The sequence below is a fragment of the Gymnoscopelus microlampas genome, assembly GCF_963454915.1.
Source record: "Gymnoscopelus microlampas genome assembly, chromosome: 8".
Classification (NCBI taxonomy): domain Eukaryota; kingdom Metazoa; phylum Chordata; class Actinopteri; order Myctophiformes; family Myctophidae; genus Gymnoscopelus; species Gymnoscopelus microlampas.
The window spans coordinates 33,460,813-33,478,627 of NC_139945.1; the positions used below are offsets into that span (position 1 = coordinate 33,460,813).

The window sequence follows — 17,815 nt, forward strand, 5'->3', positions numbered from 1 at the left end:
TCTGTGGGATTCAATGGAATTAAGTTAACAACAGTTTGTGAGTGACACCTTGTGTTTGCACAGGGTATTACATTTAATGACCACAATTATGATTTTTTAAAATATTTTTTTAAATTAATGTACAGTAATGCATATTCTATGTACACAATATAGTAAATAGCTTCTCCATGATCATATACAGTATATACCTTACATCCAACAAAGCCAGATAGTGCGTCTAATGCAAATGCTACAATTGTTTGCACATGCTGGTGATAAAAAATAATAAACAGTGTCAGAATTCATAAAATGTAATATATAGCAAATAAGTTAAGGTTGTGTGATAGACATTGACTGTACACTTCCCCACTCCCGACAGTCAAAAACTGTAAACAATAAAATGAACTTGACAAATCACCTTTGGCCTTTCTTTTGATGCTTATTCATCTTGATATTTCTGTAAACAAAACAAAAACAGGAATCAGGATTAGTAAAACGTTTTATGCAAATAATGGATGCAAAGATAGTTCTATGTGTCTACAGTAGGAGGAGCATTCTTTAATTATCTTCGAGGTAATCAAGATACAGCATGAAAACTATGTCAAACAAACACCACTTTAAGCATGCCTGTACTGGGCATAACATAATAATAGGCAAACATTCTAAAGGCCCCTGCATGCTACCAAAGGAGGTGGTCACCCTGTCACCGTTTGTGACCACCGAAACGGTGGTTTGGATACTAGGCGCTCATAGTCCGGTGATTTTGGTTAGTCAAAACAGAGAGATGTGTTGAGGTGAGCGGTGAGTCGCTTATCACCGCGGTTCAGTGACATGATGTTGTAGTTTTCAAACCACCGTGGTGAGAGGGTGATCACAGGAAATGATAGCATGCGCCCCCCTTTACAGGGTGTGGGGGTGGTAAGGGACCTGAACATTGGATAGGGGGCACTGGCCCAAAAAGGTTGAATAACACTGGTCTAGAGGGAAAAAAGGAGGGGGGCAAGTACAGATTCCTGGAGGACCCCATTCAAGGAAGGTTTAAGTGGTTAATGTACTACTCAGAGTATGCCAAAAACATTTAAGTGCAACTTCTGCTCCACCCACATCAGTTCAGGAATATTGTCTTTGGATGGGTGGAATAGTAAATTGATATTTTTTTTGTTTTAAACAACATCCACGCCTGCTTTGCTTCATGGATGTGTTTATGGCTCGGTGTCTTCTTAACGTTAGGTCTAGACTTTCATTTTCATCTCAGTGCACTGGCTATGACCTCTCACCTCCATCTGATGGTAAATCCAACCCAGGAAATAGGTTACATTGCCATAGACCCCTGGTTTGTTTCTCTGAGCACATTGCTCTCCCCAGCTAGTGTCCCCTACCAGCCACCATACACCATCCGTCTCTGACACCAAAGGCCCACCGCTGTCACCCTGAAAATGACATAGTGAAAGTTCTGTCCATTAGTTATTGACCTACTGTACGTACGTGTGACACACACACACACACACACACACACACACACACCCTACATTCTGTGAAAATAGAATGTAATAGCTGATCTACAATCCCGCAACGTGTTGCAACGCAATGCCATATGAGCTTGTAGACCAGCTATTTTAAGCAATAGCTGAGGTAATGGTACTGCCATCCTTGTCCAAGAAGATGTTTTGTCGCTGCTTCACTTACTAAGACATTATTGAATGAATTGCATTTGTGGCAAATCCCGCTCGACTCTAAGATCCTAATAACACTGTGGGCTCATCCCTGAGCTGCTCCAAGATCTGTTTGTCACATTCTCTTGCTGCTCAGTCTCTCCCAAACCCATACCTCCCATTAGGGGGAATATGCTAATGACTGGTAGTAGCTACATTTGTTTCACTTTTGACTGCTGCACTCTGTTGAAAATGCAGGAAACGACTCAATGAACAGGTGCATGCACATGCACACTTTCATGCATGTATCCATCCCAGCCAGTGATGCTTTTTGTCTTCTTCCTTTTTCCTCATTGTAATCATTTAGTCAATTCCCAACTTTACCCACACAAGTGTAGGTAGACCCTGTCACTGCTGACAACAGGTCATACGGGAGGGAGTAGACGAGCATGTGTCTCCTCCGATACACATGAATTCACCAGCCTCTTCTTTTCACCTGACAGTGACGAGCTTCAGCGGGAGGCCTAACGCATGTGGAGGAACAAGCTATCTGACCTAGTTGTTCTCCTTGCTCCCCGACCAACCAGTAGGAGTCCCTAGTGTAGAGACAGAGATTCCCCTGCTCTGCAAGCATCCGAACATGGACTACTCATTGGAGCGCCTGCCAAGCCAGGTGGCACCGGAGGATTCAAAACCCCTAGTCTTGTCAGTGGTGTGCAGGAACTTTGCCTATGTGCCACCCGGATGCCCCAGTGATGTGTCTTACCTGGCAGGAATCCACTCCCCCCTCCATTTCTCCCGCACATATCATGTCCCGGGTGATCCTGCCGTTGTAAGATATGGAGCTGTTACAAACAGTGCTGTCTATCAGGGACACCTCAGCTTCCCTCAGGCCTGGGGAGGCATTACCTGTGAGGGAAGAACATGGAGAATTTCATTGAAATATACATTTGACAAACTTGGTGAAGTAGTGTTCAACTGCTTGGGCCAGCACAGCATGTGAAGTGGGACAGCCCCTAGAGGGATTAATAAAGTTGTTTGAATATAAATGAAATAAATGACATGTACACTATGATAACCTGAGTTTGTAACCAAAAAAAAATGAAATATTATGGGTTTACCTCCATTGGCTGTCCTGCCAAACCCTGATATCCAGCACTTCTGGGGAACAGTGATGTTTAGTCCAACATTAGGCAAGCAGACAGGTCTCATGTCTATAGATGCTACAAAAACATAAGGACGACAGCATCAGGTGTTAAATATACAGTATAGTATTATACAGCACTGGGTTTTCAGCCCGCTACGCAGCCTTCAAATCTAGTCCCATATTGTGCTGATCAGAGCAGTGGTCACAGAGTTATGGCCATTTGAAGTGATAAACATGGCTGTAAAACTGTTGTAGTGCCCCACATGTGTGCAAGGCTTTCTGGTGTGACTATTCTCATGCCAATCCGCTGAACAGTGTTTGTGCCATGTTTGGTGCGGATTGGAGCAACGGTGCGCCTGTGGCCCCTCGGGAGCCCCTGGTGTGACTGTTCTCGTGTCAGATCCCTGAACAGGGTTTGTGCCACGTTTGGTGCAGATTGTGGCCCCCTGACGGGGTGTTACCGTGCAGTTGGACAGACGTGTACCTAATAAAGTTCTCCTACTACTACTGTATGTATGAGTAGGAGTAGTATTAGAATGATACCTACATGTTAGGTCTAATGGGTTGGAGAGCCTCATCAGAGAAATGTCATTCCTCATAGTAAGGCTGTCGAAACCCTCATGGACCACGATGGAGCTCACTGAGTGACTGGGGCTAAAGATGGTGCCCAGCTCATCTACTATTCCCGCATAGACCCTCCAGTCTTCAGGATTGGACATCCTAGAGGAAAGATGTAAGTTTACATTAACTAGAGGATATATTGTCCTACTATGGGAAACAGCATCCATCTGGTATTCTAGGTAGGTCATTCCAGGATAAAAGTGTCCCGCCTGTGTCATCATGTTGTAAGATCGATCAGACTCACCCAGCCACACAGTGTGCTGCAGTGACGATCCATGAGGGGCTGATGATAGAACCTCCACAGGTGTGTGACCCCTCAACCCGCAGGCTGACCTGCCAAGGCCACGCCCCCTGGACAGCAGCTTGGCCCCCGATGATTCTCTCAGAGCGTACCCTACTCCCACAATCTGAAGACAACACTGCTGTTAGAGTGGACACACACACGCACGCACGCGCACACGCACACACGCGCACACACACACACACACACACACACACACACACACACACACACTACAAGTAGGGAAAGAAACTAACAGCTACTGTACTGTATGTCATCATACAAATGTAAATTGCACATTTTATGTATTATACGAAAACACATTTGTATAAACACACTTCTCAATTTTTTGATTAATTGCAAAAGTAAACGATAGAATAATCAATAAGAAAAGAATCGATATTTGCAGCCCTAATAAAAATGACAACAATTGAGCATTGCAATAAAAGTTTTTGACAAGGTCAAGACATTGATTGTGACGTACCAATGCAGCGCAACGTCACCACATTGTTGTCTGGACAAGTGTTGCTGGGGATGGCAAACAAACAAAGTTTATGTTAAATGAATGTTGGTTTAAGTTTTATCTAAATACTTGTTGTTTTTTAACCACTTGAACCCTAGGATCGCCAAAAATAGCAGATCTACAAGCTTACAACGCATCTCAACGTGACACGTTGTGAGCTTGTAGATTGGCTATTTTTGGCAAAGAGATTTAGCTAAGAATAGAGGGTTTAAGTGGTTAAGACAGAACAGAGCAGAATGTGAGACAGAAAAATGACCTCCTGGATGTGTGGGGGCAGTTCACAAACCTGTGGTCAAGTTGTTGCAGTATGGGTGTGTCCAGGCTGAACTCAGGTTTCACAAATAAAAATCCATTACTAGTGGCAGCCTGCTCTTGGCCCGATGTAAAATATGTGTCCCTGTCAAAGACAATCAACTAAAAGTAAACATCACTTTGTTCATACTCACTAATCCATTATGTACATGTTGTCAACCTATGGTGCATTTATATAGCGCCTTTATCCTAAGTGTGTCAAATGTCGTTACATTCGGGCAGGGGTGCCAAACTCACGTTTTGGGGGGGCAAATGCGGCGCCCAACATGGTTTTCAGCAAAGAAAAAACATACTACCTTCTATGACTCCCCTTATTGATACGTAAATCAAATAAACATATATTTAAAATATATAGCTACTGTAACACTCAAGATCCAGAGAAAATAAAGAGTGCAGAACAGAATAATCTTACATCCTTAGATTACTAATATTAGTAATATTTGCAATCTGTAGTGAAGTAATTAATTTGACAATTACAATTAAGCAATGTTACAAGTCAAAATTCATGTCTTACTTGCTATATCCAATGAGCTGACAACTTGCTTTCCCTTGCTGATCTGTCCAACCAGATGAACACACAGGCTTCCAGGATTGACTTTGTGAAGAGTAGATCTGGAGAAGGAAACTGGAGCCAAACAATCTCACTAAATAGAAACAACCAGAATAAAGAAAAAAAGAATTGGCAGTTAATTCAAGCTCAACTACTATGTAGCTCCTTGAATAACATTCTTTACAAGATAAATATATATTCACAAGAATTTAGGCATTTAGCAGCCACTCTTAACCAGAGTGACTTACAAGTGCAAGATCAGTGGAAGCATAGCAAGCATGAACCCTGGAACCCATGAACCGTGGCACGAACAACAGGGTCACATAAGTAGAGTGCAAAGGGAACAATGTAGTGCCTCAAATAAACTAGGATACCAAGTAAACATTGAACCTATCCAAATAACATTCTTTATTTGTCGTCAAGTTAAAACAAATCTAAATAACAACAATAACAAATGTGAACAAGTAACCAACATACAGTATATTATTTTCATAGTAAACTATCATCCATTGAAAAAGGTGATAAGAAGGGATACAAAGAGAGAGGAGTGCTTGAGTCTTCAGACTACGGTGGAAAATTGGAGTGAGTTTATTCCACAAGTGCTAGACAAAGTGCTAGATAAATATGTCCTGATTTGTGAGTTGAATAGTGAGGTAAATGTATGGACAGTGTATGACCCTCCTTACAGCAGCTAGCCTCGTCCTGACCTCCTGGACAATCCTTGACCCCGTTGCACCAGTCTGACTCCCACACACAGCTCTCATCACCACATGACACCCCGTGGACGCAGCTAGACGATACTAGAAGACAAGAGGGACAAAGAGATTTGTGCCTCCTTGACTTCAAAAACTAACAAGGAATCATAACTCCCATCTGGTCTGTTTATTGGGGAAAAGTGCAACAAATATATAATTGCTGTCAGGCAGAAACCATATACCATATTTAAACTTCTTTTTCATAAATTAATGCTGTTGATCATCCTATTATCACTTCAGCCCTCTTATACTTTCTTGCACGATAGTGTCACACAAAAGTGCCGAAAATAGCCAATTATTATCAATTAAAAATGTCTTTACAAATACGGTTTTGGACATACAAAGTTTTTGCCCGACAGCGTCGATGTGGGACGTACGTATATGATAATAGCTGTTATGTGTACGTACATTAGAGACACCAGAATATCAAATGAAAACTAGTAAATGACTGTACTTACAGTAATAGCCGAGGAGGACTCCAGCCACCAGCAGTAGAAGGAGGAGGCTGATTACAGCACACACAGTGTGTTTAATGCACTTCTGTCTTCTACCTAAGAACCACAACATTGTGATTAGAACTGCCTCTGACTCCGAAATCAGCAGTGTGTAATCGAGGGGAAACCCCAATTAAACATACTTGATTCTCCACTTGTAGTTGATTAGAACCCTGTGATAAAACACTATTTGATATAAGAACCCATTAAGACCTGAGGCCGATTCTACAAATACCCTATAAAATCAGTAGTTCTCACACTTTCAAGATTAAAAAAAAAAAAAAATCTAAAATAGCAGATGTACAAGCCCGCTGTGAGCTTGTATATCTGCTATTTTTAAATAGCCAACGCTAAAATCTAAATTGACACAGATGCAAAAATATTTTGCAGTACGTTGCATCAGCTTAGTGTATAGTACATACAAATCAGAATACAATAACTTATGACTATGAATATCTAATTTTCTGTTTGACTGGCTCATGTTTATGATTAATTTGAATGCATAGTTTACAGTGCATTTATTTGTACTGCTCTATAGCTAAAACAAGGCAAAAAGGTGGACTGGACTATAGTACCTTTGCGGTCAGGGATGGAGTCTGTGATTTCAGGGGGAGGCAGGGAAGCGGGGTCCAGGGCCAGCTGGTGAACATACTGGGGCTGAGGCTCTGATGGGTTGAATGGAGGTCTCCCGCTACCCTGAAGCCTCCCTTTGATGAAATGAAGATCTGAGTCCAGGTACTGTTGACAGATACACGTAAATATGGATCAAAGTGGGGACATGAGTAAAAATCATAACAAGTACTGACTGTTTCTAGCAGTTATGTTTCATTAGGATTCATGCTTTTTACCAACAATCACATCAACTACATCAAATGACATTGAAGGTGTGCTTACCGGATTTGCTGTCATTTCCAGGTCAACACAAAAACACTATGTTAAAAGTAAACCTGGTCTGTTAAAAAAAATATAATCCTCTTGAAATTATTAATCTTAAGCAAAGAAAAAAAATCAATATCCTTGATGAAAATGATCTCCTTACGCAGATGTGCGACTTAAAAGTTCTCACGGTCTCACAAATAAACCTAAAAATCTTTCCAGAAATAGAGCAAAGAAATAGTTTTGAGTAAGAAAAAAACCCCACTAACACATCTTCCACATTGTGCTCTCCTCACATTCTGAGCAGACCCAATAGCCAATAATGAATTATGTCATCACTTTGAAGTTTGCCGACCCCTTTATTTATATTAGAACAGATTTGACAGAGCACACATCATTTAGAATGGTGGGAATTTTACTGAGTAGGGTTATCTCGACATCGTCAACAGAGGTATTGTTGGTTCAGATACATGGCACAAGAAAGGCCACAATTTTGCATGACTAAGCACAATGTTAATCAGTGATTTAGTCAATGGGTGACTTCACTTAAAGTAGCGCAAATCAAAGAAATAAAGCAGAGCACCAGTATCACCAAACTGATGTGCATGGAATAAAGAATAGTTACAATGTCAGTGAAAATGTAACTCCTTCATAAATTACTAAATTAGAAACACATTAACCATGACAAATGAAAACAAAATTGAAACTTAATTTCCGCTTTATTACCGTAAAACATTTCAAAACAAAATGTACAAGAAATGTACAAGAACATCTTTCATTACACAATTGAATTGAGTAACTTTATTACTCCTTTTTAGTAATATTAATTGTACTACTATTTATTTCTGAGGGCAAAAGTAGTAGAAGTTTCCTGAACAATGCTTGTTTCTTCCATTGTTTTTTGGACATTGTTTATTGAGGATTGACAGAGAAATTCACAGTACAATGCTGTATTTACCAGTTTTACTATTGTTTTACTATTTACTGTTGTGAAATTGGATGATCAGTGAAAAGTGCATACCAGTATTTTCATGTAATATAAACAGCCAACAGCATTTGGCTTCGCACCCTGTTAAAGCTCTACATGAAAGCTTGTACATGTAGACACTGAGGGACAGCGAGTGCATTTTGCTTTGCAAAACAAAAAAAACTTTGCTTTCATAGGCATTTGTCATGTCTTTAATGACAAATATGTCATCCAAAATAGTGGTACAGAAGAGATAGCTGCTAACAAGGAGGGACTTAGACTTTTATTTCTGAGAGCGACCCTCCACGTTATAAACAGTTTCTTTGGATTACACGCAAGAGCGGTCAGAGTGCGTCCTCACCCCCTCATGGCCTTTGGCTGGGCTTCATTGAGTTGGGGAACTTGCTGTACCTCTAAAGCACAGTGTAGGGAACCAAACTTCACTTCAAGTATACAGTAAGTGCCAAGCTCACAACATTAGTTTGAACACCAACATCCATATGCTGTGGCGAAAATTAACCAAAAACAGACGATTTGTGAGCTTGTAGCGGGGAGCAGACCAAGCACAGAGGCGACCCCGGTCAAGTTTACTAAGTATAGTGGACTCGGGTGGTTAACAAAGGCACTCGGGTTGACATCAGCAGCAGCTTGGTTGTGGGTATCTCTCTACACCCAGGCCTGCCACCCGGGGAACAGCCTGCTGAGGTTGTTGGGGTCCATGGCCTGTTGGATGAGCAGGTTGACTTGCCCCCCCACGCTGAGCACCGTGCCCTCCTCCACCCCCTTCAGCTTCTCCTGCAGCCGCAGCAGCACCCGCTCTGCCACCTTGTTGAAGCTCTGGCTGTCACTGCTGGAAGAGGACACAGTAGAGAGGGTTTTTAAATCTGCACGTGTTTCTACAACAGTGGTTCTTAAAGAGGGGTCCGGGGACCCCTCAAATATTGACTTTTGATTATTAAAGTCGATAATTGCACACAAACACGCGCGTGCGCGGTGAATGACGGTACCTAGATTTGCGGTGGTTGTCGATGTCGTCTCCTCCCTGTGTGGAGTTGAGCGTGGCGTTGAGTTCCTGCTGCTCGTCATGCTGCTGCTGCAGGTAGAAGGCCTTCAGAGGGCTCATGGTCCAGTCAAACAGAGGGTCGTACAGCAGAACCTACACAACGCACGCACACGCACACGCACACACACACACACACACACAGATATAGTTTAAGTATGGTAAATAAATGATTTTAGGTTTACTGAGAGGGATGGAAGGAGAGAGGGAAGGAGAAAGAGAGGAGAGGGAGAGAGAGAACAAAGTGGTCAACATGACTGTGTGTTAAATTAACACTGTTGTTTTACTGTACCTCTACGATGGTCACCAGAGCTTCTTGAGAGTTCTTCATGACTTCCATGGTCTTCTCACAGCATCTGAACATTATAAACAAACGGCAGTTTAGTTTTAGTTTTCTTCCAATTTACAAGACAGAGATTAGACGCTAAAATGTATCCTGAAAGGGGGTTAAAAGGGGGAAAGCTCACTATAAAATAGGCTTTGAGTGAACAAAAACATAATGTGCAAATATACACTGTCAAAGACAAAGATGTACGGATCATCAGGAAACACTTGAAAACATTGAAAGCATTCGTCAGGTGAGAGGGCCGCATGCATTTTCAGAGCATGTTTATTATTATTATTATCAATCAATCAATCAATACATTGATTGTGTTCTGGCTTGGATCAATGGAACTAACATAGTATTCTTTAAGTTCTTATTTATTGGGATCACTTTTTTTTATCCGGAATCTGACCATGAACACGCACAAAAATCAAAACACACACAAAAAAAAAGATAAACATTGTGTGACCTTCTGAAGACGCCCTCCACTCCAGTGATGCCCATCCCGTCCACGATGTCTCTGGACAGTCTGAATGGAACTGTCTCTGGAGTGGGCAGAATCTTTCCCTGCTCAAAGGCTACACCTGAAGACAGGACGGACACAAACAAGGTAAATGAGGATAAACAAAATAAATAGGACACTATTGATCTGCCATTGGTCATTGTAAATGTTTGTCATTATCTAGTAAACATAAAATCTTGTTTCAGTGCCTTAGGCTTTTTCTTCTTCTCAATCAAATTCATCAAATTACTGGCTTAGGAATGCAACAAAAACACTCAATGAATTCAAGGCTCCATGGGATGAGTAATCGATAGAAAGAAAGTCATTTTGGGGGTGAACTATCCCTTTAATGAATACACGGCTCAGTCTCTTCCGACCCAAGTTGATACAGTGACTGTGTGTTGGTATGTTATGTGTTAATGTGGATGATCTTACCTAAGTCGATGTGCACCAGCTCAGCGGTTTGCTCATCCACCAGAATGTTCTGGATGTGTCTGTCGCCCAGACCAACTATGTAGCCAACTGCCAAAGGAAAATAAAATGTCTTCATTAAACACACACAAAAAAAACAAAGACAGGAAATAAGCCCTCATGGAGTATAACTCAAAACGGATATCGTTGCTGTCGCGCAGAAACCTTTTATCTCCATATTCTAACTTTCTGTGTTTTTAAATGAATACCCTACTTGATCATACTACAGCGTCACACAAAGGGTGTGTTCGGATACATAGCACTGAGCGCACTGGCCAATACAAACTAATATGTGAGTGCTCTCCCGGTGCGCATTTCCGAACGCACCCAAAAGCATCAAAAGTAGCAGATCTGCAATGTATGACATGCACTGGCTTAGCAACCACTAGAGCACCAACCCATGTACCGACCCATTACACATCTATCCACGCATTTATCCTTATGGTACCGACAAATGAATCCACCCATCCACCTACCTATTAACCACTTAAACGCTATATATATTTAGTTGACCGGAGTACCCCAGGGCTCTATACTAGGTTAGCTCCTTTTTTTCCTCTCTACACCAAATCTCTTCGCCGAAAAAAGACGATCTACAAGCTTGCTATTGTGTTGCGAGCTTGTAGATCGGCCATTTTCACCCAACGTTCGCCCCCCAGAATAGGGACGCTAGGGTTCTCTATTCATCCATCTATACATTGCATTCATGCATCCATCCATGTACCTATGGAGGAGGTGGCAACACTGCGTGTGTAGGCCAGACGTCTCTCCATCCACACCGCGGGGTCCAGGAAACGCTCCATGCAGAAATACCTGAAGACCGGCCTGAAGTTCTTACACACCTCGTTGTATGCCAGGAGCTTGTCGTCAAAACTCAGCTTGTGAGCTTCCTGCAGGCGAGAGGACAGGAGAGGGGTTCATGACACTCAGATGTGTTCAGGAAGGGGGGTTCCTTCCATTCCGACATCTCGCCACTCCGACTAGTTGCGTCCGCGTGCGGTTAGGGTTAGGGTTAGGTATAGGGTTCGTAACGTTAACGTCGGAAAGGCGACGTGTCGGAAAGGCGACATGTCGGAAAGGCGAAATGCACCCGTTCAGGAACACAAGTTCAGGACTCAGGTTGTATGTAAAAGCAGTGTGGGGAGCCATTCATCTGTATGATGGACCAAGCTGGCGCTGTTCTTCTCGCCTTCGGTTGACATATGGTTCACCTTACAAATATTCCATATAGACCTCTCTTTCACGATAGACAGTTGAAAAGCCAGTTTAAGTAAAAACACACATTGGTGTGCATTGTATTCAGGTTAACTGTTAACTGTGTTTAACCCATTCAAGTCGGGAACGGATCTCTGTCATTTTAGATTTCTTTGGCTATTCAAAAATAGCAGATATACAAGCTCATAGTGCGGCACCGAGTATGAGCTCGTAGATCTGCTATTTTCGGGGGGAAAAATTGCAAATCTTTGAATAAATATATTTTTAAAGCAAACATCTTTAACTCAAATCTTTGCTTCTGGGGGTACATGGGACAAAATATTTTGAGATGAGGGTCCGCGGCCAAATAGATTTGGGTGGTCCTTGACATGAAAAAGGTTTCAAGCACCACTGATATTATAGCATCATACGTTTTTTAAGTCTTATCTTCCTATTCAACTATATACTGTACAGTATATCACTCACCATCATCTTCCTACGGGAGGCTAGGTTGGTCCAGTCCTGAGGTCGGAAGCGTTTATGGGCTCCCTTAGCGGGGTCCACCAAGAACTCCCCGATGGGCACCGTGCCAGAGCACCACTCTAAAACACCACTACGCTGGGAGAACGGAACCACCTGGAAGGCACACAGATGTTGTATGTATTGATTGTTGGTTTTATTTGTGGTTATGCGTTTGGTTTTGTTGGATATTTCTGCCTGTAGTTGTGTTTCGAGGCATATTACACTAACACTAACTACTGTAACTGCATGATGCATTTGACACATCATACGTATTCTTAACCCATTTAAATCCTGAAGTTTTCGGAAAAACTTCAAATATGTAAAAAATCACACCCTGTGTGAAGGAAGCGGTGCCTTTGGGGCGGGGCTTAACTAATTTCAGTTCGTCCCTATTGGTGGTCTGAGTCCACTTACCAAATATTTACTGTACTTGGTAGCATGCTGCAAACTGGAATGATGGCTGTTTAAAGCCCAGCCAATGGGCAGACAGAGGGGGCGGGGCTTAAGTAATTACAGTTGGTCCCTATTGGTGGTTTTAGTCCATGTACAAAATTTGTACTCCCTAGCATGCTGTGAACTTGAGTTATGCCTGTTTAAAGGCCAGCCAATGGGAAGACAGAGGGGGCGGGGCTTCAGCAATTCATGCTCGTCCCTATTGGTGGTCTAAGTCCACATACCAAATTTGGACTTGGTGGCATGCTGCAAACTGCAGTTATAGCTGTTTAAAATCCCGTGCTCATCCCGTGCTTGGGGGTCCCTGGACCCCTCTTTGATAACTTCAGCAATTCATGCTCGTCCCTATTGGTGGTCTAAGTCCACATACCATATTTGGACTTGGTGGCATGCTGCAAACTGGAGTTATAGCTGTTTGAAATCCCGTGCTTCCACGGACGGACGGACATAACATACGCTGGGGGTCCCTGGACTCCTCTTTGATAACTTCAGCAATTCATGCTCGTCCCTATTGGTGGTCTAAGTCCATATGCCATATTTGGACTTGGTGGCATGCTGCAAACTTGAGTTATAGCAGTTTGAAATCCTGTGCTCATCCCGTGCTTCCACGGACGGACAAACATAACATACGCTGGGGGTCCCTGGACCCCTCTTTGCTAACTTCACCAATTAATGCTCCTCCCTATTGGTGGTCTAAGTCCACATACCATATTTGGACTTGGTGGCATGCTGCAAACTGGAGTTATAGCTGTTTAAAATTCCGTGCTCATCCCGTGCTTGGGGGTCCCTGGACCCCTCTTTGATAACTTCAGCAATTCATGCTCGTCCCTATTGGTGGTCTAAGTCCACATACCATATTTGGACTTGGTGGCATGCTGCAAACTGGAGTTATAGCTGTTTGAAATCCCGTGCTCATCCCGTGCTTCCACGGACGGACAAACATAACATACGCTGGGGGTCCCTGGACCCCTCGTTGCTAACTTCAGCAATTCATGCTCGTCCCTATTGGTGGTCTAAGTCCACATACCATATTTGGACTTGGTGGCATGCTGCAAACTGGAGTTATAGCTGTGTAAAATCCCGTGCTCATCATCCCGTGCTGATACGGACGGACATACGGACAAAGTCAAGCTTAGAGCGGTTGGCACCGCTAAAAATAAAATATGTTGCTATATACTGTACATAGCAACAAGAACCCCAAAAGGGGTTCCCGGATTGAAAGTTATAGTTACGTAATGGGGTTTCAGGTCTAAATAGGTTAAACAAATGGAGTCCAACATGAAATGGATCACAAGAGAGCTCTCATAGTGAATAAGTGCAATATCTGGGTGGTTACGTTCTCAGATTTCACATACAGTATTACTCGTCATTGGGAAAGCAATGAAACAATTGACATGAACTGCAAACAAAGTGAACCCAAACACACACGTCACACACACACAAAAAGTTTGAAATAAACAGTAAACTGTAACTTGTAAAAACATCCCTCATCACTCATTCAATGTTATTAATCTAAAAATAAATCAAATTCAGAGACGAAACGAGCAGGAGAGAAAAACAAGAGAGTGTGACATGTGGAACCTTGTATCTCCTGATGTTGAGTCTCCTCTTGCGTGTTTCACTGTTGCGATGCAGCAGCATGGAACACATGCTGAACACCTGCTGCATGACGGCATCCTGTCGCAGGTCGTCCTGACCCTGTGCACACACGCACACACACACACAAACTTGTGTGTCAAGATGTGTGTACTTTATGTAGCTTGGCTCATAATACAAACATCATTGCATTTCTTCCTAGTTACCTTCGTTTATCCGTTGAAAAAAATAGTAACTGGTGGAGTTACAATAGAAAGACAATTCTAGCATTTATATTTTATTATTTTATAAACCACTTGACCCCCCCAATAAAAAATAAAGACAGCATCTGAAAGATGAGCCTGGACCAGTAGAGGTGTGCATGCTTTGTCTCTTTTGTAAACTCATCACATGAAATTACTAAAAAGATTAACATTTGTCTTTTACAGTGGCTCAACTACTAACACCTCAATACAATCTAATATATAGAAAATAAACATTTAAAAGCTTGATCGCTGGTGAAAACCTGCTATTTTACCATGATTTTCTAAAAACACCAACACTGAGAAAATTACAAGAATGCTTGTAAATTCAACAAACTTTGTATTTGTCACAGCACAAAAACACAGAATTAACCATTTACCAACATGGAAAATAACAGATCACAGCTGAATGTTATCAGGTGCTCTTGTGCTGTTATTCATGGATTTGTTTCACAAGGTGGGTGCTTTATCTTCAAAGGTAGGTGACTTGAATGGAACCTAGCCGCACGCAGCTGTCGCAGCATAAGAATGTCTTTTCAGAATATGTGTGAAACACACACTCAAAAGCGCTTAGCAGCACAAAGGTATAGTTTGTTTAAAACACAAGCACACAGCGCTTGTCAAATACGCACAAGCAGTGGTTGCCTCAAACATACAAACAGGCAGACACGTGTGCGCGCGCACACACACACACACACACACACACACACACACACACACACACACCTTGACCAGCTGCCTCCTGCTGATGCCATCAGAGCCAACACAGTCGATGATCTTGGGCAGGTTGACTCCACCAGCCAGGTGGTAGTGGGGCTTGAAGGATCCGATGGTCACCACGTTGTCATAGCTACCCGAGGGGTCCACCTATTCATTTAGATTACACAGTTGAATCACTTTTGCCTGTCCAACAGTGCTCATACTGTAGCTCATTGGTACTCAAACTATTTCATCTCAAAGACCCACATAACTCTGAGTGTGTACAAATGGAACCAAATGTCCATTTGGTTCCATTTGTAAACTCTCAGAGTTACAGACCTGTAAGAGTCCATTTGGAAACCCCTCAAGGAACCCTGAGGGTCCCTAGCTCCACAAATGGAAACATATTGGGCTGCCACTTCATGCAAGCTCCTACTACAAACTACAAAGCTACAAACATGTTTGTTTTGGGGGACTGACAAGTACTGGTCAAATGGTTACCCAGACACTGCTAAAGTGAGACTTGGAATGGTACTGGTCACCAATACTTTGAAACTATGTGCTATAGAGTACAACCACATACAGTAACAGAAAATGGAGGACATGTATTGTAGATGCTTCTCTCTGATACAAGATAAAAGCAATCACTTCCCACCCTCCATTAATTACTTGAATACTAGCATCCCTAATCAGGGGCGAACATTTTGTGAAAATAGCAAATCCACACGCGCTGCGACCCGTTGTGAGCTTGAAGATCGAGTATTTTCACCAAAGAGATTTGGTGTCGAGTAAATAAAAAAGGAGCAGACCTCGTATAGAGCCCTTGAGGACCCTGGTCAAGTAATTATATCGGTTTCATGTGGTTATGTAGACATTAGAACACATACTGAAGGTCAGTCATTCTATACCAGTGGTTCTCAAAGTGGGGTCCAGGGACCTTCAGAGTCCTTGAGGGGGGGTCCAAATGGATCCTTTACAGGTCGTTATGGGGGTCCTTGAAATTTTAAAGTGTGAGAACCAGTGTCCTATACCTTGATCTCCATTGTAGGGATGATAACATCATCCAGGTCTTTGATTTTCATAATGGGCTGGTCGGCAGGAATAGGGATGGCTTCTGTAAAGAAAAAAACTAATGTGAGCTCTGACTAAGCAGCCATGAACATGATCCACATTACTGTACAATAGTGTAGCACAATACAGAAAACCTGCCTGAACAAAGGCTGAGATAAATGACTCTAAATGGCTCTATTTTGAAATAAAACATTGGAAACTGAGTGAACAGTTACTGCTTTAGCTAAACACAGGTTTTTAACTTTTGTCTTTTGGTTATTTGGAATAACCTCCCAGTAATAATCATTTGCAATTCCAATTATCATACAATTATATTTTATACCTTTTTTCATGCTTATCTGCTATGTTTATATTCATGGAATTGAAAGAAAAAACTCCCACACACTGTCTTCAAATGCAAGAAAAAAAGTTAAATGGCAATATAACAAGACCTTCATCAGGTTATCTATTAGACAGAAAAAAAAACTTTTTCTTGCATTTGAAGACAGTGTGCAGGAGTTTTTTCTTTCAGTAAATTGGGGTCTTCTATGCACCTTTGTAAGTGTGCAAAAAAAAGCTTTTTATATATTCAGGGAACATAATAAAATAAAATGAACACAATGGTGTGTATTGTAGGTTTCCTCCTTGTCTGGTAAGTGACGGAGACTAAAGGCGATTTTTTTCATGCGAATAATTTGTTTTTTTTTTAAACCTTATAAAGTCAATGCAAGCTTCCACATCAGTTTCGCGGATGTCCGAATTTTGCATATATTCGCATTCGCCGGTGTGTAATGACCTTAAGAAGCCACTCTGGTGTGTAAAGGAACAGGCGCCAACCTCCTGAATTTTGGAATTTTCAAACACTAAAAAGCTTATGTTGTCTGTTTGTCATTCTGCCTCGTTTTTTAAGCGTGTGTACTTTACATCGGCATGGTCTGTCTACTCACTCTTCTCCGTCTTGTGTCTGCTGGCGTCCATGTAGGCAAGAGTGATGTAAGCATCACACAGACGCTCTATGCCCTTGATCATCTTGCCTTTCTTCTTCCTAATCACACTGATGATCTTTGCGGCTACGTCCGAGCGTTCCTGCGCGAGGCAAACAAAGGAATTCCACATAAAACACGGCGTGCTTCGTTCATAAAGAGTGAGGAACATTTTCAGCAGAATTCCTCCGATAAATGCAGTCGTAAGTGATCAATAGAGAATGAATTGGGTGAGTTGAACATTCAGTATGACATTCAAGAGATATATATTTGAGTCAATGTATTTTTCTCTACAGCGTTAGTCCTACCAGGTCTAGTGGTGAAACCTGTCGTGAAGCGCTCTTTGACAGTCGGGATTTAGAGATAGTCTCGTCTTTGTTAGCGTTCACCAGAGCCAGGATGATGAAGAGTGTGTGGTGGGGATGCTCCAGAGATGAACGACAGATGAGCTAGAGGAAAAGAAATCATCAGATAGCATCAACAAGGAAAGGTTTTTGATTTTGTAAACCTTGCTATACTGTACATTTGTTTTTATTTGTTCTATTAAAATAAAAACAAACAG

General features: G+C 42.1%; 2 protein-coding genes across 3 annotated transcripts in view; both read right to left on the reverse strand.

Annotated features, from left to right (window-relative positions):
* Positions 1 to 74: 74 nt before the first annotated feature.
* LOC311050554 (transmembrane protease serine 2-like) lies at positions 75 to 7,222 on the reverse strand (the record flags this gene model as incomplete). The annotated part of the gene is made up of 13 exons (XM_084064640.1): positions 75 to 436; positions 1,257 to 1,409; positions 2,398 to 2,540; positions 2,753 to 2,854; positions 3,326 to 3,498; positions 3,644 to 3,821; positions 4,164 to 4,207; positions 4,489 to 4,599; positions 5,029 to 5,158; positions 5,751 to 5,864; positions 6,278 to 6,370; positions 6,889 to 7,051; positions 7,208 to 7,222. 13 exons carry the CDS (start codon positions 7,220 to 7,222, stop codon positions 419 to 421), a joined length of 1,437 nt encoding a protein of 478 aa, XP_083920766.1. The 3' UTR covers positions 75 to 418.
* A 667-nt stretch (positions 7,223 to 7,889) lies between these two features.
* atm (ATM serine/threonine kinase) overlaps positions 7,890 to 17,815 on the reverse strand; it is a 46,745-nt gene continuing 36,819 nt past the window's right edge. For both annotated transcript variants that reach the window (XM_084064774.1, XM_084064775.1), the window contains exons 52-63: positions 17,562 to 17,702; positions 17,218 to 17,356; positions 16,252 to 16,334; positions 15,248 to 15,388; positions 14,265 to 14,381; positions 12,195 to 12,344; positions 11,239 to 11,404; positions 10,479 to 10,565; positions 10,011 to 10,125; positions 9,509 to 9,572; positions 9,164 to 9,312; positions 7,890 to 9,006 (exon numbers count right to left, since the gene is read on the reverse strand). In XM_084064774.1, coding sequence (XP_083920900.1) covers positions 8,823 to 9,006; positions 9,164 to 9,312; positions 9,509 to 9,572; positions 10,011 to 10,125; positions 10,479 to 10,565; positions 11,239 to 11,404; positions 12,195 to 12,344; positions 14,265 to 14,381; positions 15,248 to 15,388; positions 16,252 to 16,334; positions 17,218 to 17,356; positions 17,562 to 17,702 — 1,536 coding nt within the window. In that variant the 3' untranslated portion in view covers positions 7,890 to 8,822. The remainder of the gene's footprint in view (positions 9,007 to 9,163; positions 9,313 to 9,508; positions 9,573 to 10,010; positions 10,126 to 10,478; positions 10,566 to 11,238; positions 11,405 to 12,194; positions 12,345 to 14,264; positions 14,382 to 15,247; positions 15,389 to 16,251; positions 16,335 to 17,217; positions 17,357 to 17,561; positions 17,703 to 17,815) is intronic.